The 23209-nt window shown below is 37.4% G+C and overlaps 1 protein-coding gene across 1 annotated transcript in view; it reads right to left on the bottom strand.

The window, feature by feature from the left end:
• Positions 1 to 23209, bottom strand: part of DPY19L1 (dpy-19 like C-mannosyltransferase 1) — a 121622-nt gene that overhangs the window by 33495 nt on the left and 64918 nt on the right. The window contains exons 8-11 of the mRNA XM_032286816.1: positions 21669 to 21760; positions 17684 to 17783; positions 15548 to 15625; positions 1237 to 1323 (exon numbers count right to left, since the gene is read on the bottom strand). Coding sequence (XP_032142707.1) covers positions 1237 to 1323; positions 15548 to 15625; positions 17684 to 17783; positions 21669 to 21760 — 357 coding nt within the window. The remainder of the gene's footprint in view (positions 1 to 1236; positions 1324 to 15547; positions 15626 to 17683; positions 17784 to 21668; positions 21761 to 23209) is intronic.

The following is a 23209-nucleotide window of genomic DNA, read 5'->3' as shown; positions in this document are numbered from 1 at the left end:
GCACCTCAGTGTGAAGCATCTAGCAGCATACCTCACATATAGAATTGAAGAGAAATTTCCTACAAAATGTACTTAAATTGGATTTTATTTATATGTAATATTCGATTCAATGGTTTCCCTGTCCATAGTACCAAGATTCACATACTTTATCCTGGGTGATAGCAGTACTTGACAAAGTACATATGTCAAATATACAAATGAGTTCTTTTTCATCTTTCCTAATAATAAACAGAGTACACAGAACTTAAGAACTATACTTATTAATCCCAAAGTTATGATGTTTCTTGTTTCTGAAAACAGCATCACGCTAACTGCTAATTTCTGTGGCTAAATATACTCAAGGAACAATCTGAAAAGGGTGTTGGGCCAGACTGGGAAGAGGCATATTCTTGAGAAATGAGTTTTTAAATAAATATTATTTGTTAAATAAATGAGTAAGGTGGTTTCAAATTTAATGAGTTCTAGTAATTAAGAAACCCCAAATGATCTGAGTAACTTAATTATTCAAGAAGTAGAATACATTCCAATTATGACAGTACAATATGCTTTTAAAGTCATCAGGAAACTTAAGCACATGCACTTTAAATATAAGAAATAATAAGTTTGCAAAACTTTTTAATGGGAAATCCACCCAAAAAAAAGGCAGTCATTAAATTTTAGAAGACTTTTATATTTATAAAGTCATCCTGTGAAATGCAGCAGAAGAAATGATATGAACTTCCATCACTTCTAATTTTGTAAAATAACCTCTCCATCATCTAAAGCTATTTTTGGTAGTGATTGAGCAATATAAAACCAAATCATCACCTTACTTAAACCATCTGAATATTCCATACGAGTAGACAAGAGGCTAAAACCAAATGAAACAAACAAACAAAGAAAAAAACCCTAAGTAACCAAGGCCTTGATCTTCTGATCACAGTGGAATGAAGAGGACTGGCCGTTACAAGATTGCAGTGAGAAGAAAGGGTTCAGAAAATGGAGCAGGAGTAGGATAAAAACGGAAAGGAGGAAGGGAGAAGAAAGCTTAGAAACATTTCTGAAATGATGCTAATTTTCCTTTTTTTTTTTCCTGTTTTGGAAGTGAGTACTTGAACACCATCATATCTAGAATATTCAGTAAGATACTTGAGGTAGTTCCTATAGAAAACCTTCACGAATCCTAAGCCAGTGAAGAAGAAATTGTTAAGCCATTTGTTTCAAAAAACAACCATATAAGTGTTAAGGAATACTTACCCAAATAATTACCAAAGAAGAAGCATAGTAAGAAGTTAATAACATTGAGTTCCCAAACATCAAAACAAAACAAAGTGCAAGAGAAATCTGGAAAAATCCAAGAAAAAAATATAAGTAACACACAAAACAAAAAACTTTTGTTTCTTATTGTGAAAATTGTACATCCATAATAAACAAAATTCAAACTGTTCAAAACAGACTATACAATTAAAACATCCCATTATCCATCCCGTACTTCAAACTCCCAGAGACAACCATCATCAACAGTTTCCTGTGCATCCTTCCAGACAACATGTATAAATAAATTTTAGTTTATATATTTTGTTAAAACACAAATGGGCACTCTAGAATCAGGAAAGCCATTTGACCCAGCAATTCCATTACTGGGCATATACCCAAGTATTATAAATTATTCTACTATAAAAACACATGCACATGTATGTTTATTGCAGCACTGTTCACAATGGCAAAGACTTGGAACCAATCCAAATACCCATCAGTGATAGACTGGATAAAGAAAATGTGGCACATATATACCACAGAATACTATGTAGCTATAAAAATGGATGAGTTCATGTCCTTTGCATGGACACGGATGAAGCTGAAAACCATCATTCTCAGCAAACTAACACAGGAACAGAAAACCAAATACCTCATGTTCTCACTCATAAGTGGGAGTTGAACAATAAGAACACATGGACACAGAGAGGGGAACATCACACACCAGAGCCTATCAGGGCATCAGTGGCTAGGGGAGGGATAGGATTAGGAGAAATACCTAATGTAGGTGACGGGTTGATGGATGCAGCAAACCACCATGGTACGTATATACCTATGTAACAAGCCTGCACACTCTGCACATGTATCCCAGAACTTGAAATATAATTAAAAAAGAACATAGCCCCTTATCAAGTAAACATACTGTAAATATTTTTCTCAGTTCATTTTTTACCTTTGTGGTATTTTTTTGTATTATGTTTATTTTCTAAATCTTTATGTTAGCAAATTTATCTTTAATTTCCTTTAGGTCTTTTGATTTATCTCCGTAATTTAAAAAGGTAGGAAAAGTAAAATAATCAATATTTTCTTCTAGAAGTTTTATTTTTGATCCATATGTATCAGTTTCCATGTGAATTTTAGAATCAGCTTAAGTTTCAAAAACTAAAATTATTAAAATTACTTTATTCAATAATGTAGGCTATTTATAGTTATATCTGTTCAACATTGAATCTTCAGATCCCAAAACAATACATGTTGCTTCCATTTCTTTAAATCTTCTTTTACATGCATTAGCAAGTATAGTCTTTTTATATAAATTCTGCATATTTTTTCTATTATTTCTGCTGCTGTTATATCAAGAATCTTCATATTTTCTGATTGTATGCATATAGAAAAATTATATTAAATATGTACCAATGAAGATAATTTCACTGTTTCTAGTAGCAGTTTATTTGGATTTCTCAAGTATTCAAAATGATACCAATTACAAACAATGATGGCGGGGGAGGATCCAACATGGCCATTTAGGAACAGCTCAGGATTGCAGCTCCCAGTGAAAGTGCAGAGGGTGAGTGGACGCCACATTTTTATTGCCCACAGACTAGGAAATTCCCAGGCGAAGAAGCTCCACAGGTCACCAGCGCGGCTGTTTCGGCCAGCCCGGCTGTGCTGGCCGGCACTGCTGCTTTGCCCCGCGCGGCTGCTTTGTCGGCGCCCTGGAGCAGCGGTTCTCCCTACAAAATACACTGGTCCGGGTGCCCTTTTGGCTGGCGATTGAAGCCACGGGAAGTCGCCCATTCGTCTGTTTAAAAAGGGGACCGAGCAGGGAACCAGGACAGTAGATTGGGGCAAAAAAAAAAAAAAAGCACCACAAACCTCAGTGCCGCTGTTTAAGCCAGCGCAGTGAGTGGCCGCAGGGGAAAACAAACAGACCCCGGCGCCTCTTCAACAGGTGACGGGAACACAAACTTAAAAAAGGCTCTGAGGCAGGCAGCCAGGCGATCAGGCTCGGCTGGTCCCACCTCCACAAAAGAACAGCAACCAGAAACTCTGGATTGAGAGTTTCACAGCAAGCGCAGTTGAACCCCCCGACGGTCCAGCTCTGTGGGGGAGGGGCGTCCGCCATTACCCACCACGACGGAGGTAGTCGGCCAATGCTGAGGCAGCCCGCCATTGCCAAGGCAACCCGCCATTGCTGAGGCAGCCCGCCATTGCCAAGGCAACCTGCCATTGCCGAGGCAGCCCGCCGTTGCCAAGGCAACCCCCCACAGCAGAGAGACTCCGCCTCAACAGAGGCGGGCCACCAACGCCAAAGCAGTTCTTTTTTTTTTTGAGACAGAGTTTCGCTCTTGTTACCCAGGCTGGAGTGCAATGGCGCGATATCGACTCACCGCAACCTCCGCCTCCTGGGTTCAGGCAATTCTCCTGCCTCAGCCTCCCGAGTAGCCGGGATTACAGGCACGCACCACCATGCCCAGCTAATTTTTTGTATTTTTAGTAGAGATGGGGTTTCACCATGTTGACCAGGATGGTCTCGATCTCTTGACCTTGTGATCCACCTGCCTCGGCCTCCCAAAGTGCTGGGATTACAGGCGTGAGCCACCACGCCCGGCCACCAAAGCAGTTCTAACTACACCCATATAAACAGGATGGCAGGGAAGTTCACTCGGCAGCTGGGCGGAGCCCACAGCAGCTCAGCAAAGCCTCTACAGGCCGACAGTGACTAGGCTGCCTCCTTGCTGGGCAGGGCAGATCTGAAGGGAAAAAAAAAAGAAGGCAGCAGCATAACAGTAACTCATAAATAAAGCCCTAAATCCCTGGGACAGAGCACCTGGGAACAAAAAGCAGTTTATGAGTTCTGCTGCAGGAGACCTAAACGTACCTGCCCAGCAGCTCTGAATGAACAACAGAGCTCACAGCTCACCATTTGAGCTCCTATAAAGAAGAGACCGTCTCCTCAAGCAGCTCCCTGACCCCTAAATATCCAAAGAGACACCTCATAAAGGAGAGATCAGATTGACACTAGGCGGGTATCCTTCTGGGACAAAGATAGCAGAAGAAGAAAACTGGTAACAACCCTTATTGTTCAGCAGCTGCTGCAGATGAACCCCAGGCAAGCAGGGCCTGGAGTGAATCTCAGCAGACCTACAGCAGAGGGGGCAGACTGTCAGAAGGAAAACCAAGAAACAGAAATAACCTCATCATCAACAAACAGAACGTTAATCTGAAAGATTTGAGACCCAATCTGAAAGGCAGCAACTATAAAGTCGACAGGTAGATAAATCCTTAAAGATGGGAAGAAACCAGCGCAAAAAGGATGAAAACACCCGAAGCCAGAACACCTCTCCTCCTACAAGGGATCACAACTCCTCACCAGCAAGGGAACAAGGTTGGAGAACGAGTGTGATGGAATGACAGAATCAGACTTCAGAAGGTGGGTAGTAAGAAACTTCTGTGAACTTAAAGAACATGTTCTAATCAAATGCAAAGAAACTAAGAACCTTGACAAAAGATTTGACAAAATGCTAACGAGGATGGACAAAATAGAAAGGAATATAAGTGAATTGATGAAGCTGAAAAACACAACACGAGAACTTCACGAAGCATGCACAAGTATCAACAGCCGAATTGACCAAGCAGAAGAAAGGATATCAGAGGCTGAAGATCAACTCAATGAAATAAAACGGGAAGGCAAGACTGGAGAAAAAAGGGTAAAAAGGAATGAAAAAAATCTCCAAGAAATGTGGGATTATGTGAAAAGACCTAATCTACATTTGATAGGCATACCTGAATGTGACGAAGAGGATGAATTCAAGCTGGAAAATACTCTTCAGGATATTATCCAGGAAAACTTCCCCAACCTAGCAAGGCAGGCAAACATTCAAGTCCAGGAAATACAGAGAACACCACAAAGATATTCGTCAAGAAGAGCAACCCCAAGGCACATAATCGTCAGATTCAGCAGGGTTGAAATAAAGGAGAAAATACTAAGGGCAGCCAGAGAGAAAGGTCGGGTTACCCACAAAGGGAAGCCCATCAGACTCACAGCAGATCTCTCAGCAGAAACCCTACAAGCCAGAAGAGAGTGGGGGCCAATATTCAACATCCTTAAAGAAAAGAACTTTCAACCCAGAATTTTACATCCAGCCAAACTAAGCTTCATAAGCGAAGGAAAAATAAAATCTTTTGTGAACAAGCAAGCACTCAGAGATTTCATCACCACCAGGCCTGCTTTACAAGAGCTTCTGAAAGAGGCTCTACACATATAAAGGAACAACACGTACCAGCTCAACTAAAGGGCAAAACACCCAGCTGGCACCAAAATGGCAGTATCAAATTCGCACATAACAATATTAACCCTAAATGTAAATGGACTAAATGCCCCAATCAAAAGACACAGACTGGCAAATTGGATAAAAAGCCAAAACCCATCGGTGTGCTGTATCCAGGAAACCCATCTCACATGCAAGGATACACAAAGGCTCAAAATAAAGGGATGGAGGAAGATTTACCAAGCAAATGGAGAGTAAAAAAAAGCAGGAGTTGCAATTCTCATCTCTGATAAATTAGACTTTAAGCAACAAAGATCATAAGAGACAAAGAGGGACATTACATAATAGTAAAAGGATCAATGCAACAAGAAGAGCTAACGATCCTAAATATATACGCACCCAATACAGGAGCACCCAGATACATAAGGCAAGTTCTTAATGGCTTACAAAGAGACTTAGACTCCCACACAATAATAGTGGGAGACTTTAACACCCCATTGTCAATATTAGACAGATCAACCAGACAGAAAATTAACAAGGATATCCAGGACTTGAACTCAGACCTGAACCAAGCAAACCTAATAGACATTTACAGAACTCTCCACCCCAAATCCACAGAATATACACTCTTCTCAGCACCACATCACACCTACTCTAAAATTGACCACATAATTGGGAGTAAATCACTCCTCAGCAAATGCAAAAGAACGGACATCGTAACAAACAGTCTCCCAGACCACAGTGCAATCAAGTTAGAACTCAGAATTCAAAAACTAACCCAGAACTGCACAGCTTCATGGAAACTGAACAACTTGCTCTTGAATGTTGACGGGATAAACAATGAAATGAAGACAGAAATTAAGATGTTCTTCGAAACCAACGAGAATGAAGACACAACATACCAGAATCTCTGGGACACATTTAAAGCAGTCTCTAGTGGAAAATATATAGCAATAAGTGCCCACATGAGAAGCAAGGAGAGATCAAAAATTGACACCCTATCGTCAAAACTGCAAGAGCTAGAGGAGCAAGATCAAAAAACCTCAAAGTCTGCAGAAGACAAGAAATAGCTAAGATCAGAGCAGAACTGAAGGAGATAGGGACACAAAAACCCTTCAAAAAAATCAATAAATCCAGGAGCTGGTTTTTTGAAATGACAAAATAGACAGACCACTAGCCAGATTAATAAAAAAGAAAAGAGAGAATAACCAAATTGATGCAATAAAAAATGATAAAGGGGATATCACCACAGATTCCACAGAAATTCAAACCATCATCAGAGATTATTACAAACAACTCTATGCACATAAACTAATAAACCTGGAAGAAATGTATAAATTCCTGGACACTTGCCTCCTCCCAAGCCTAAACCAGGAAGAAGCCAAAACCCTGAACAGACCCATAACAAGGTCTGAAGTTGAGGCAGCAATTAAGAGCTTACCACCCAAAAAAAGCCCAGGTCCAGATGGGTTCACAGTCGAATTCTACCAGACATACAAAGAGGAGCTGGTACCATTCCTTCTGAAACTATTCCAAACAATACAAAAAGAGGGAATTCTTCCCAATTCATTTTATGAGAACAACATCATCCTGATTCCAAAACCTGGCAGAGACTCAACAAGAAAAGAAAACTTCAGGCCAATATCCATGATGAACATAGATGCAAAAATCTTCAATAAAATACTGACAAGCTGATTGCAACAGCACATCAAAAAGCTTATCCACCATGATCAAGTAGGCTTCATCCCGGGGATGCAAGGCTGATTCAACATACGCAAGTCTATAAACGTAATTCACCACATAAACAGAACCAAAGACAAAAACCACATGATTATCTCAATTGATGCAGAGAAGGCCTTTGACAAAATTCAACAGCTCTTTATGCTAAAAACCCTCAATAAGCTAGGTATTGATGGAACGTATCTCAAAATAATAAAAGCTATTTATGACAAACCAACAGCCAATATCATACTGAATGGGCAAAAACTGGAAGCATTCCCCTTGAAATGTGGCACCAGACAAGGATGCCCACTCTCACCACTGCTATTCAATATAGTATTAGAAGTTCTAGCTAGAGGAATCAGGCAAGAAAAAGAAATAAAGGGCATTCAAATAGGAAAGGAGGAAGTCAAATTGTCTCTATTTGCAGACGACATGATTGTATATCTAGAAGACCCCATCGTCTCAGCCCCAAATCTCCTGAAACTGATAAGCAAGTTCAGCAAAGTCTCAGGATACAAAATCAATGTGCAAAAATCACATGCATTCCTATACACCAATAACAGACTTAAAGAGAGCCAAATCAAGAACAAACTTCCATTCACAATTGCCACAAAGAGAATAAAATACCTAGGAATACAACTAACAAGGAACGTAAAGGACCTCTTCAAGGAGAACTACAAGCCACTGCTCAACGAAATAAGAGAGGACACAAACAGATGGAGAAACATTCCATGTTCATGGTTAGGAAGAATCAATATCGTGAAAATGGCCATACTGCCCAAAGTAATTTACAGATTCAATGCTATCCCCATCAAGCTACCAATGACCTTCTTCGCAGAACTGGAAAAAACCACCTTAAACTTCATATGGAACCAAAAGAGAGCCCGCATAGCCAAGTCAATTCTAAGCAAAAAAAACAAAGCGGGGGGCATCACACTACCAGACTTCAAACTATACTACAAGGCTACAGTAATCAAAACAGCATGGTACTGGTACCAAAACAGAGATATAGAACAATGGAACAGAACAGAGGTCTCGAAGGCAACACAACATATCTACAACCATCTGATCTTTGACAAACCAGACAAAAACAAGCAATGGGGAAAGGATTCCCTGTTCAATAAATGGTGTTGGGAAAGCTGGCTAGCCATGTGCAGAAAGCAGAAACTGGACCCCTTCCTGACACCTTACACTAAAATTAACTCCAGATGGATTAAAGACTTAAACGTAAGACCTAACACCAAAAAAACCCTAGAAGAAAATCTAGGCAAAACCATTCAGGACATAGGTGTAGGCAAGGACTTCATGACCAAAACACCAAAAGCATTGACAACAAAAGCCAAAATAGACAAATGGGACCTAATCAAACTCCACAGCTTCTGCACAGCAAAAGAAACAGTCATTAGAGTGAACTGGCAACCAACAGAATAGGAAAAAATTTTTGCTGTTTACCCATCTGACAAAGGGCTGATATCCAGAATTTACAAAGAACTAAAACAGATTTACAAGAAAAAAACAAACAAGCCCATTCAAAAGTGGGCAAAGGATATGAACAGACACTTTACAAAAGAAGACATACATGAGGCCAACAAACATATGAAAAAATGCTCATCATCACTGGTCATCAGAGAGATGCAAATCAAAACAACATTGAGATACCATCTCATGCCAGTTAGAATGGCGATCATTAAAAAATCTAGAGACAACAGATGCTGGAGAGGGTGTGGAGAAATTGGAACACTTTTGCACTGTTGGTTTGGGAGTGTAAATTAGTTCAACCATTGTGGAAGACAGTGTGGCGATTCCTCAAGGACCTAGAAATAGAAATTCCATTTGACCCAGCAATCCCATTACTGGGTATATATCCAAAGGATTACAAATCGTTCTACTATAAGGACACGTGCACACGAGTGTTCATTGCAGCACTGTTTACAATAGCAAAGACCTGGAACCAACCCAAATGCCCATCGACGATAGACTGGATAGGGAAAATGTGGCACATATACACCATGGAATATTATGCAGCCATCAAAAACGATGAGTTTGGGTCCTTTGTAGGGACATGGATGAACCTGGAAACCATCATGCTCAGCAAACTGACAGAAGAGCAGAAGATCAAACACCGCATGTTCTCACTCATAGGCGGGTGTTGAACAATGAGAACACATGGACACAGGGAGGGGAGCACTACACACTGGGGTCAGTTGGGGGGAAACAGGGGAGGGATGGTGCGGGGTGGGGAGCTGGTGAGAGATAGCAAGGGGAGAAATGCCAGATGTAGGTGATGAGGAGGAAGGCAGCAAATCACACTGCCGCGTGTGTACCTATGCAACAATTTTGCATGTTCTTCACATGTACCCCAAAACCTAAAATGCAATAAAATAAATAAATGGGGAAAAAAATGATATTTTTACATCTTCCTTTGAATTATTTTTTAGTCAACTGTATTAGTTGACATTTCTACAAATTTAACAAACTATGTAAAAAAATTGTACCTTAGCAAAACTACAAAACTTCAATGAAAATAATCAAAGAACTAAATACATGGAGAGTTATTCCATGTACGGGGTGATTTAATATTGTCAAGATGTCACTTTTTCCCAACTTGATCTACAGATTCAGCAAAATCCGAATCATGAACCTAGCAAGTTATCAATAAACTGATTCTGAAGTTTATATGGAGATATAAAAACTCAGTATAGAGCCAACTCAGTACTGAAGAAGAGCAAAGTCAGAGGACTGATACTACCCTACTTCAAGACTTATTATAAAGCTACTGTAATCAAGACAGTGTAGTATTAGTGAAAGAAGACATGAAAAGATAAATGGAACAAAATATAGAGCTCAGAAATAGACTCACATAAATACAGCCAACTGATATTTGACAAGGAGTAAAGGCAATACAGTGGAGCAAAAATAGTCCTTTTGACAAATGATGCTGGAACAACAACAGATTCACATACAAAAATAAATAAACATATCTAGACATCCACTTTACACCCTTCATCAAAATTAAAACAGACCACAAATCTAAATCCACATTGCAAAACTATAAAGCTCCTAGAAGATAACACTGGAGGAAACCTAGATGAACTTAGGTATGGTGATGACTACTTAGATAAAACAACAAAGGTACAATTTATAAAAGAAATGATTGATAAGCTGAACTTCATTAAAATTAAAACCTTCCGCTCTGTGAAGACAGGCCACAGATTGAGAGAAGATATTTTTAAAAGGCACATCTGATAAGGGAATGTTATCTAAAATATACAAAAAATTCTTAAAACTCTACAATAAGAAAATGAACAAGCCAAGGAAAAATGAGCAAAAGATCTTAATAGACACTTCACCAAAGAAGATACACAGATGGCAAAAAAGCACATTAAAATATGTTCAACCAAATTAAAACAATGAAATACCATCACACATCTATTAGAATGGCCAAAATCCACCATGACTACACCAAATGCTGACAAGGATGAAGAGCAGCAGGAACTCTCATTTATTCCTGGTGGTAATGCAAAATGGTACGGCCACTTCGGAAGACAGGCTGGCAATTTCCTAAAAACTAAGCATGCTCTTACCATACCATCCAAATATCACTTTCCTTGAGATTTACTCAAATGAACTGAAAACATTCATGCAAAATTTGTACACGGATGTTTACAGCAGGTTTATTAATAACTGCCCAAACTTGGAGTTAACATGTCCTTCAATAGGCGAATAAATAAACAGTGGTACATCCATATAATGTTAAAATGTTAATCATAATTAAAACTGAAATGAGCTATCAAGCCATGAAAAGACTTAGAGGAAACTTAATTGCTTTTCACTAAGTGAAAGAAGTCAATATGAAAAGGCTACATACTGTCTGGTTCCAACACATGACACTATACAAAAGGTAAAACTACAGAGATAGTAAAAAAATCGGTAGTTACCATAGATTAGGGGGAAGGAGGGATGAATAGGTGGACCACAGAGAAATTTTATAGCTGTGAAACTGTCCTACAAGATACTGCATGGTTGACACATGTCGCTATACATTTGTCAGAACCCAAGCCGATTGTGGTGGCTCACATTTGCAATCCTAGCACTTTGGGAGGCCAAGGCAGAAGGATCCCTTGAGCCCAGGAGGTCAAGGCTGTGGTGAGCCACGTTTGCACCACTAAACTCCAGCCTGGGCAACAGAGCAAGACCCTGTCTCAAAAAACAAACAAACAAACCCACAACAACCACCCACAGAAAAGTGAGACCTAATGTAAACTACAGACTTTGGGTGATTATAATGTGTGATGAAGTTTATCAATTGTAACAAATGTACCGCTCTGGTGAGGGATGTCAACAGAGGTGGAGGTTGTACATGAGTGGGAGCAAGGGGTATATGGGAACTCTGTACTTTCTGCTCAATTTTGCTACAAACCTGGCTGGGCACGGTGGATCATGCCTGTAATACCACCACTTTGGTAGGCCAAGGAGGGCAGATCACCTGAGGTCAGGAGTTTGAGACCAGCCTGCCAACAGGGTGAAACCCGTCTCTATTAAAAGCACAAAAATTAGCTGGGTGTGGGGGCACATGCCAGTAATCCCAGCTACTTGGAAGCCTGAGGCAGGAGAATCGCTTGAACCCAGGAGGCAGAGGTTACAGTGAGCCGAGATTGTGCCACTGCACTTCAGACTGGGCGACAGAATGAGAGCAATCTTAAAAAAAAAAAACAAAAAACAAAAAAAAAAAAACACCAAAATGTCTCTAAAATATAAAGATTTTTAATTAAGAAACAAAAGCAACAGTGAGATATCACCTCAGATCCATTAGAATGGCTACCATCACAAAAGCAGAAAATAAATGTTAGTGATTACATGGAGAAAATGAAAGTTCGTGCACTGTTCATAGGAATGTAAAATGTACAGCTGCTATGGAAAAGTTTGGCAGTTTCTTAAAAAGTTAAAAATAGATTTACCATATGATCAATTCAGCAATTCCACTTCTGGCCACATACTCAAAATAACTGAAAACAAGATCTTAAAAAATATTTGTTTTCCTATGTTCATAGCGGCATTATTTACTGTAGCTAAAACAAGTATCCATGGACAGACTGAATTCACAAGCAAAACCGTGTGTGTGTGTGTGTGTGTGTGTGTGTGTGTGTGTGTGTATGCGTGCACGCAAACATGCACATAATGGAATATTATTTAGCCTTAAAAAGGAAGGAAATTCTGACATGCTTCAACATAGAAGAAACTTGAGGACATTAGGATAATTGAAATAACCCAGTCACAAAAAGACAAATAATGTATGATTTCATTTACATGCATACATAAGGTAGTCAAAATCATAAAGACAGAAAGTAGAATGGTGGTTTCCAGGGGCTGGGACGATGGAAGAATAAGGACTTTTATGCGTATAGAGTTTCAGTTTTACAAGATGAAAAATGTTCTGGAAATAGATGGTGGCGATGGGTGTAAAACAATGTGAATGTACTTAGTATCACTGAACTAAAATGCTTTTAGTATATTTTAAAATGCTTAAGGTGGTAAATTTTAAGTTACATGTGTTTTACCACAATAAAAAAGGGAAAAATAATTTTTTGCTAACAATTCTGTGTTTTTTGCCATTTATAAGAATTTAGGAATTTGTAAAGTGATAATGGAAGAAGAAAATAGCAAGTCACATAACAAAGTATAGGTAGGTTTTACTTCAAACTATACTGTGTAATTTTATAATTTATAACTATAACTTTGAATCAAGGCCCCCAGCCATAGTTGCCTATGTGACTATGTGACTGGCCAACTCTGAAGGCTTAACATCTAATCTGATTTATACTACAAAATAAAAAACTATTTTAAATAGTTTGGGAAAAATAAGTCAAGTTTAAAAAATATATAATTACTGTCTAACTCATTCATGAATGAGGATGTAAAAATCCTATCAAAATAACAGCAGACATTCCAGCAACATGCAAAAATTGTGTTTAATCCAAAAAATAAAGTTTTTTTAATGTTAGAAAATCAATGTTAATTCATCACAGTAACAGATTAAAGATGGGGAAATACACAGAATCATCTAAACAGATGTAGAAAATCATTTCATGAAACTTAACATTTATTAATTTCTTTTTAAAAGTGCTCAATGTATAATGAGGACATGTTAAAAGGAAAGGGAAGTCAGCTTGAATAGTTGAACAAATATGGAACAATTTGAGCATCAACATAAATAACAAAAATAATGGATTACACTGCATTGACTAAAATAGATGTCATTTTCATTTGGACACAAGACAAACTGGTAAAAGATTTGAATAGAAATTTACAAAAATGGAAACATGAAGGGCGTATAAACACACCAAAAGATGCTCAGCTTCATTATGAATCAGAGAAAATGCAAATTAAGGTCACAAGATACCATTTTACACCAACCAGATTGATAAAATAAAAAAGGATGTAGAATAACATAAGCTGCTATATATTGCTGTTGGAAGTAGTCCAGTCATTTTGGAAGAACAATTTGGTATTTGTAAGGTTGAACATGTACATAATTTACCACCCAGCAAGTCTACTACTAGGTAAATACCCTAGAGAAACTTTCAACATATGTGCCCCAAGAGATAAGAATGTACAGCATGATTTATAACTAAAAAAGAAGTTGGGGGGACAGGGGAGAACCTAAACGTCCTTCCACAAAAAAATGAATAAATGAATTATGCTTTATTTATATGAGGGAAATATAAAGCAGTGAAAATATATGAATTCTAGTTACATACAAAGAGCAGAAATCTGAATAAAAAATAGTACTTATAAAAGAATACCATTTTTATAAACCTTACAAGGAATGTGAACATTTCATAATAAAAATATATACTATTTAGTAATCTATATATGGCAAAGTTATAAAGAAATGTAAATTGATTACAATTCAAAAATTCAGAATAGTGGTTACCTCTAGGAGCAGTGAGGGGATGAGCTCAGGGCATACAGGACTTAAAAATAATGATAAGGTTCTATTTTCCATTTGGAGAGTAGGCTTCCAGTTGTTTATAACTGTGTTTATAACTTCCTTACACATTATAAATGTCCTTTTATATGTATAAATTATTAAGAGAATGAAAATAATGTTATATTATGACAACTGTAAAATTATCAGAAAAAGAAAACATCAAAATTATAAAAACCAATGAGACAGAAGACAAATGCTTATTTTTAAACCATAAACATTCATGGACATTAACCACCCAGCTTTAGGGTCTTTGTTCTAGCTGTTCCATCAACCGAGAGATTAATTTATTTGATATCTACTTGGCTAACTCCTTCTCCTCCTTCCAATCTTTGTTCTACTCCCCCTTCTCAAGAAGAACTGCTGTGATCACCTCATTTGATTTTTCCATGTCCTACCCTGGATCTTGGTTCTCCTCATCTGCCTTACCCTGACCTTTCCTTTCTTCTAAAATCTTTTTTTGTATTTTTTTTATAGAAATGGGGTCCCACTATGTTGCCCAGGCTGGTCTTAAACTATTGAGCTCAAATGTCCTCTTGCCTCAGCCTCCCCAGGCCACCATGCCTGGCCTAAAATCCTTATCACCTTCTAACATCCTACATAATTTACCCATTTACTATGTTTATTATTTATCTTCTGTCTTCCCTCCTTCCCCACTCTGCTAGAATGTAAGTGATATGAATGCTGGTGTGTCTCACATGCCTACATAGTCGATGCTCAGTAAATGAACTCTTTTTCTTTTTTGTGAAGACATGGTCTTGTTATGTTGCCCAAGTTGGAGTGCAGTAGCATCATAGCTCACTGCAGTCTCAACCTCCTGGGCTAATGTGATCCTCCCACATCAGCTTCCTGAGTTAAGCAGCTGGTGCTATAGCCATGCGTCACCATTCTAGGCTAATTTTATTTTATTTTTGTAGATATGAGGTCTAGCTCTGTTGCCCAGGCTGGTTTCAAACTCCTGGCTTCAAGTGAAGCCCACCTTGGCCTCTCAAAAGTGTTAGGATTACAGGTGTGAGCCACCATGTCGGGCCTTTCCACTTCATTTTAACAAACAGCTCCTGGATAATATATCAGTCCCATGTTTCTGTTTCATAAATTATTTCTTTTACTGATAATGCATAAGTTGGGCACAACTTCAATCAGATAATATGACCCAAATTAAATTTTTGTGAGCGGTCTATTAAAACAAAGTTGGCCAATTATATCACAATGTTTGAATGACATCTATTTTAGTTATGAAATTGTTACAACTAGTTCCAACCATGAACAAATCAAATATTAATCTGGAGTTTAAAGATAAACTAAATAGAAAAGAATAAAAAGTAATTACCATGTGTATATAAATGATCTTCCGTAATTTACATATATCAATGTACCCAACAACATATACCGCAAACAATGACGCAATCTGAAATTTAAAAAGAAATTAAAAGTAAAAAAGATAAAATACCTACAAGAATGAAGAATATGAATATAGTCAAAATGTTAATATAGAAAATATTGGTTGATTTTTTTTCTCCGATACACAGGTCTCTCAATCATGTAAATTGTCTACTTCATTGATTATCCAAAACAATACTCATTTTAATTTCAGGTCAACCCTAACTGTCAACATATACAATTAAAAAGTACCTTGTCCAATCAGAAAAGACAAAAATGTAATTATAACATGGCAACTAATACATAATTGGGGAAGGTACATTAAACTGAAAAATAATTATGCAATGCAGGTGTGCATAAAAATACGTTAATTTCTGCTTGCTAGTCACTCTTTACAACTATCTCCATTAGCGTTCTTTCCTTAATACAAATATTCAAGAGTTAGTTGTAATCAAATTTATCAATTTCAAATTAAGAGTACTTTTGCTACAAAGGTATTTTTAACTTTCTTTTCCATTTAGAAGAAAACTGTATGTTACATATCAGTAATTCTAAGAGTACTGGAATTATTTAGCTGAATTAATTGATTAAATGATGATACAGTATCTTATATACAGGTATTATGTCAGACAATGCCTCTACACGCTTCATCATAGAGAAAGCAATTAAAATTAAATTCTTCCTCTCCTACTATTAAAAACAGCATAAACAAATTGCAAAGTAGTTGAATACTTAATCATATAACTTGTTTCATTCATCAGGTTTTTTATCTCTAAGCAATCTATAACAAATTTTTCCATTAGTGAGAAACACAACAAAGTTTCCCTTTACTCAGAGTTACCCATGGAGAATACTGCATTGCTTACGGTGACTGAGATGACACAACACCTGTGGGGAAGTGTGTGTCATTATTCAACATAAGCCCCACAAGGAGGCAAAAACCTCCACTGACCCTCATCTCCACAAAAAACCAGGCAGTCTCCACTATCAGGAAGCAATGAGAATGCTCCCTTTCCATCCCAAGGGATAAGCAACACACAGTACATTTACAGGGTTGAATTTTAAACAGAGAATCTCAGAGACAATCTTAAACAGAAACTGATTGAAAATGTCATCAAACTAAGTTAGACAAAGGTGTCAACAAGATAAGATCAAAGTAAAAAGTACAAATAGAGCCTATTTTTAAAAATAATGATAAGACCAACTAACCTTACTGATACCTCACTAAGTACCAGGAACTGTGTTAAGAATCATATACATTACTTCATCTAGTCCTATCCACAATCCAATAAAGTAGGTTCTTTTCTTATCTCTATTTCAGAGATAAGATACTAAGAATCTTAGTTTAGATTCTAAACTAAGAAAAGCTAAGTATTTTAACCAAGTTAAGAGGCTAGTGAATAGAATTAGGACTCAAATCCAAGTCTAACTTCATTTCCCAAGCAAGAGTTTCATTAAAAAGGAACTCTTCAACTGCTTTATACAAATATGACTAATACAATAAAAAAAATAGTAGGCAGAGAAAAAAAATGAATATGCAATTTACTCCCTCTCTCAACAAGCTACTTCCATTTACAGTGGGAAAGGATACATGGAAAGACAATAGATAAATTTCTAGACTGGTACAGAGAATTTTGTAAGACATGAACTGATTAGCTATGTATCCTGTAATCCTATTTGTCAATATTCTACGTGCAAGAATGTACACAACTATTCATAAAAGAAACATTTTACTTAAGAGAAATACTACAGCTAAGAGAAATGCTTAAAGTTGCAGTACTAGTCCTCTTTTAAGCACACTAACAATACTGAATAACAAAGATAATCATTCTTACAAATTTGAATTCAATAAACGCAATATGTTAGGAAGTAAATAATGAACAATCATTAATAAATAATCTGACATATTTCTCTGTCCTGAACTTTCTTTTGTTCAACATTTCTAAAAAATATTTTAGGAGAACAGTTTTCCTAGAAAATGTTTTAGGAGTTAGAATCATAGAACATCTCCATTATAATTTTATGCAAATGAGTTCATATAGTCAAATATACTAAGCTTAAAACAGCTTAAAATATAATCACCTACCTGAGTAAGAAGTACAAACTGAGCAAACTGCCAAGGAAGCATGAAAAATACATTGGAAATACAGAGTGCAATCAAGCTTCCTCTATAAAGTTTTGTAGCCCTTGAAAAGATAAAATAAGTAAGTTTAAATACAACTCTAGCATGGCTCCAAACTGCTGCAAACCAGGATCTCTAAATATATATAATCTGGTTATAACATAACCTAAACATAAAATGAACCAATGGGTTAGAAATTGTACCTCCTGATGCTCAATTACAACAATTTTCTTTGAAAGGTAAATACCCATTATTGCTAATAACACAGAGTGGGGAGGGTGGCTGGCTCAGTATATCTATGGGAAGTTTTTTCAAATTTTATTTTGGTGAATCCATGACTAAACATTTAAAAATACTGATTCAATATATTCATTAGTTAGAAAGGCAGAAGATGCCTATGAAAAAATAATAGCATATTGTAAGCGCAAAGCATTATGCAGCCAACTACCGCAAGAATGAGGAATAAGAGCTAAGTGTCTGGGAGAGATTTTATAAGCATGTGAGATAAAAAGTTGGGTCTGGCACATGCAGAAGACAGAAAAGTTAAGGGGAGAAAAAGATACAGGGGCCATTCTGGAGCAATCTTCAGAGACCTCACTTTGGTACTGACTTGTAATTTAGACTTTTTAGGAGAGTGAGATGATTTTATCCTCTAAATATGTGAGCCAATGCAAAGCCCTCACACATGTCCATCTTCACAAAAGTGGAGTGTGCATGCTAATATACTGAGGAGATGAAGTGTATGCAACTTGGAGAAAGACATCCTGGTTACGTAAACCTATCTGGAGCATAGAGCACCATCATGAAATGCCTTTCTCCACTTCCACAAGCATCCCTTCTCCAAAGGACATCCCTGTCTGCTATTTTAATCCAACAAAAGTATTTTTAAACTCCAGATAGCCTTTTAATGAGTTACAAAATCGACTTACGGAATAAAACTCAGCATTTAAAAATGCAGATTAGCAGAGTGAAACAGAATGTATATGACTATATCCTACTTACAAGGGGCTCTATTCTGTGAAACTTTTGTTTGTTGTGTGCATACATGTATATGTACAGTAAGCCACAGTGTAAAATTTCTTATTTCTTACAGATCATAGTCCAAAAGTTTGAAAGTCACTGTCTAAAATAAAGCATATTTCTACTGCTTTTGAATACTAAATATGATTTTCATTTTTGGGGTAACAGGAGACATTAAGATTTCTGAGCAGAATTTAATACCAATCTGGCAGTTGGGTAAAGAATGTACTGTGGGGAGATAGGAATGAATAGAAAACAAAGAAAATCCCATCGGTGATCAAAACAGCTCTGACCCAAACAACAGAAATGGAAACATAAATATTGCCAAGAACAATCAAGACAAAGCGAAGCTGGGCTAGCATTAGGTGACTATATAAACTGAATTTCTAAAAATGCTTAAAATTCAAAATTGGACAAAACCAATTTGTTAAAACATACCACTAACCTCATTTGTAAATGATTCCTAGCATTAAGAAATAGTCTCTTTCTGGTTTTATAACAGTATCCTCAGCACTGCAGCCTGTATCAACACTGCTCAGCTTCTTCTTGGCTCACCCAAGCCATCACCACCCACCACCTCCCTCTAATGTCACAATGTGCCAACTACAGGTAGAAACCAAGAACTAAAGGAAATGGCTGCTCTTCCAAAGAAGACAATGTCAGTAATAAGGATGAAATATCAGAAGATGAAGATGGCCAAAAGAGAGAAGGTTGTTATCCTTCAGAAAAAAGATGTCTGCCAAAACATCAAGAAAAAAGGATGTGATTTTCCAAGAAAGTTTCCAAGAAAGCAGTTTTCCAAGAAAGCAAAATGAAAATCCACCCTTTCAAGCAACAAGTCACAGCCACACCAGGCAAGCAAGGAGCCATGCCAACCAAGGAGCATAACCAGGAAAGCCATTGCAATCAGAAGTGATGAGGTGCCGATGAAGATGGCAAGGAAGATCAAGATGGGATGGATCTGAACCAGCAGTGGTAAAAGCAGTAGCTGCTTCGGCTTCCGATGGCCAGGAATATGAGAAGGGAAATGTCAATCAGAATATAAACAGAGACAGTGAAGAAGGATCTAAAGAAAGGAATGTTCTCTAAAACTTTTCAGCAGGAAGTAAAGATAGGTATGAAGAGGTGGGTAAGGCTGAAAATGACAATAAGAGGCTAAAGAAAATAAAGAGCTTGCCACAGAAGCACCTGGAGTCAAAAACAGAGAAGAACCCAACAGAAGACAGCCCTGAAGGCAGGAAACAGCAACTGGAGAGGCCCCATCCTGGCTGGCAAAATAATGGCCTCCAAAAATATCTATGTTCTCATCCCTGTAACCTGTGAACACGTCATGTTGCATGGCAAAGGGGAACTAGGGCTGCAGATGGCATGAAGATGACTAATCACCCAGCCTCACAGTAGGGAGCACAGCCTGGATTATCCAGGTGGGCCCAATGTAACCACAGGGTACTTAAAAGTGGAAGAGAGGCTGAAAAGAAGGTTGGAGTAAACTGACAAATAAGGACTCAATCCACCACTGCTGGTTTTGAAGACGAAGGAGCCACAAGGCAAGAAATGCAGGCAGCCCCCCAAGAAATACAGGCAGCCTCCAGAAGCTAGAAAAGGCAAGAAAAGTGATTTTCTCCCCTCCCACTCTGCACCTTCAGGAAGAATGTACCACCTCCAACACCTTGATTTTAAAACTTTGGAGCTAGAGAACTCCAAGATAATAGATCCAAGTTTGTGGTGACTGGTTTACACAGCAACAGAAAACTAACTCTACCTTCTATGGTACAGAAGGACTAAAGGAAGCAGCACTCAGACCCCGGAGCGGCATCCCCATGGCTACTCGGCGACAGATCAGATCAGTGAGTGAATGAAGAATCAAAGGTTTGCTTTCACTGTATTTAAGACAGGGGCAGAGATAGAAAAGCAGGAAGGAACTAGACACTGAGGGCAGTATGCTGTCTGTACTACGATGGAGAAAAAAGCCAAGGTCAAGAATGTGAATGTGGGAAAATAGCATCTGTAGTGGTGAATCAAAGACTCTCATAGCACAACACTTCTTACGGAAATGTTTGCGACGGGACCGTTGCTTAAGGTGCCTCAGAACCAACAGGGCAGAGCTTAAGGTTATGAATTCATAGAGGTTCACCTTAATTGAAGGTGCTAAAGATGCTTTAAACCCTGTAAAGAGGAATTTAGGGGACAGCAATAAAGTTGGAGCTACACAGACTTTAAAAAGCTAATGCAAAAACATTACCCATCCCATGATCTATAAAAGGTCTGTCTAAAGACACTATTACATTGGAGACTAAAAGCCATGTGATGGTTCTATGCTTGTTGTAATAATCAGAGGGAAATAGATTGCCCAAAGGGTTTGGCATAACAGACTTCCACAAAGTTCTTCTAAATTCAGAGGATCACTGAAGGGAGTTATCAGTCTGAGTCATCTTCAGATTTTTATCATGCTTTATTCCATTTTTCTGTAGGCCCCATTTTGTTTCATTTTTACCCTCTGGAGCAAGGCAGCTATATTCAGTGTTTGTTAACAGAAATGGAGGGACGTGTGAATTCTATGAATTATCCTTTGCCCCAAAGGATTGTACCTTACAGGATACACTGTAGCATGACCAGCCTTCACCTTCTTTCTGCTCATTTTCAGGAGGCTATAGTGGTAACAGAAGACTTGAGAAAGTGGAAATGAAAGGAGAAGTGAAAGCAAATTTGCTGTTTCTCAAGCAGTCACTGTGGACCACCAAGAAAAAGGAAGAGGAACAGAAGGCTGATAGAGGAAATGTTTTTGGTAAGTTATACTCTTAAATTATCTCTACTAATAACAGGATCATATTGGCTAATTATTTTATTATGTTGACTTTATTATGGAAGCTTAAGATATTCTAGTTGAAATTATTTAATGCAAAAAGAAATAAGGTTAAGTCAAAGTTACCTGAGAATATGAGTCACAAGCAACATCTGAAGAACAAGGAATGGATATGAGAAGCTTTCACGGAGAGGTGGTGTCCACATTACACGAGTACACTGAAAAAAAATTCATACTATTAGTATACTTGCTAAATTTACTAAGACAGACATACCAAGTGAAAATTGCTATTTATAAATAAAAGATATTATTTTTTAACAAATAATTTAAACGGTATGTTGTAAAAGAAGCTACTGGACTCTCCATAAACAGCAAAACTGGCATGTGAGAAATATTACTGACAGAGACACACACAACTTAAAATTATATAAAGCATTAACATCATGAATTATCAACAAGAAAATACCAAAAAGAAGCAACTACATCTTAAAAGGAAAGGGAGAGAAGTACCAGCAAGAAAATGTTCTGCCAAATTTTAGAATATTTTGAGTTATTTATCTATTGTTTGTTTTCTTTCCCATGAATTTCAGCAAAAATATCCATAACTAGTATTTGAGAACTCTTTGTAGTTATCAATTTTAACATTTTCAGTCATAGTGCTGCTACAAAGGAATATTCCATTTTTGGTTTTACTTCTATGCCTAAGCTACCCTGGGTTGCAAAATATTTAAAAGTGGTGTAATCAAATTAAATAACAAAAGTCCTAAAATTGTTAAATATAAACCTTTCTGAAAATCTCACTTTGGACATAATTAAGCAATGTACTATTCCAGTTGTAACAATGTCATTTTCCTGTTAATATACTAAATATATTAATAAGTTCAACCTTCCATCGACAAAAAACCACATAGTATTAAATACAACTAATCTGATATTACTAAGTCACACTAAAATAAATCATGTTATCTTTCAACATAAGCAGGGGTTCCTAAAAGACTCCACAGAATGAAAAAGGCCATGTTAGAAATAAGTGTTTCCTATATTTTAGCTCTACCTCAGACTACTGAATATTTCTAGTACTGCTATAGAAAGATTGAGCCAAATTACTCCTCTTTTCTACTAAGCTCACCAACCTCTATGAAACTGACATAGATATCTACTTATGAATGAACTACTCACAAAAGAGAATGCTGAAAACACTGAAAAGGTGTGTTGCTAATGTATACTGTTGTTTCTAGAATGCAGTTTTTAAAAGCTGTTAGTTTATTAGTTTAACTGAAGACTTCAGTATGACTGACAGTAAGATACACGGGCAAACCATGTTTCATTGCCCTTTACCATGCTTTGCAGATAATGTCTTTTACAAATTGAAGGTTTGTGGCAACCCTGCATCAAGCAAGTCTATCAGTGCCATTTTTCCAATAGCATGTGGTCACTTCATGTCTTTGTGTCACATTTTGGTAATTTTTCATAATATTTTAAGCTTTTTCATTATTAGTATATCTGTTATGGTGACCTGTGATCAGTAATCTCTGATATTACTATTGTAATTGCTTTAGGTGCCTTGAACCATGTCCAATAAGATGGGAAACTTAATGGATAAATGTGTGTATTCTTCTAACTGCTCCACCAATCAGCCACTCTCCCATCTCTCTCTCTCCCATTAG

The sequence above is a fragment of the Sapajus apella genome, unplaced genomic scaffold (assembly GCF_009761245.1).
Source record: "Sapajus apella isolate SASKATOON/1434 unplaced genomic scaffold, GSC_monkey_1.0 scaffold19, whole genome shotgun sequence".
Taxonomy (NCBI): domain Eukaryota; kingdom Metazoa; phylum Chordata; class Mammalia; order Primates; family Cebidae; genus Sapajus; species Sapajus apella.
Note: the sequence above shows the minus strand (reverse complement) of the source record. Positions and strands in the feature narration are given on the sequence as shown.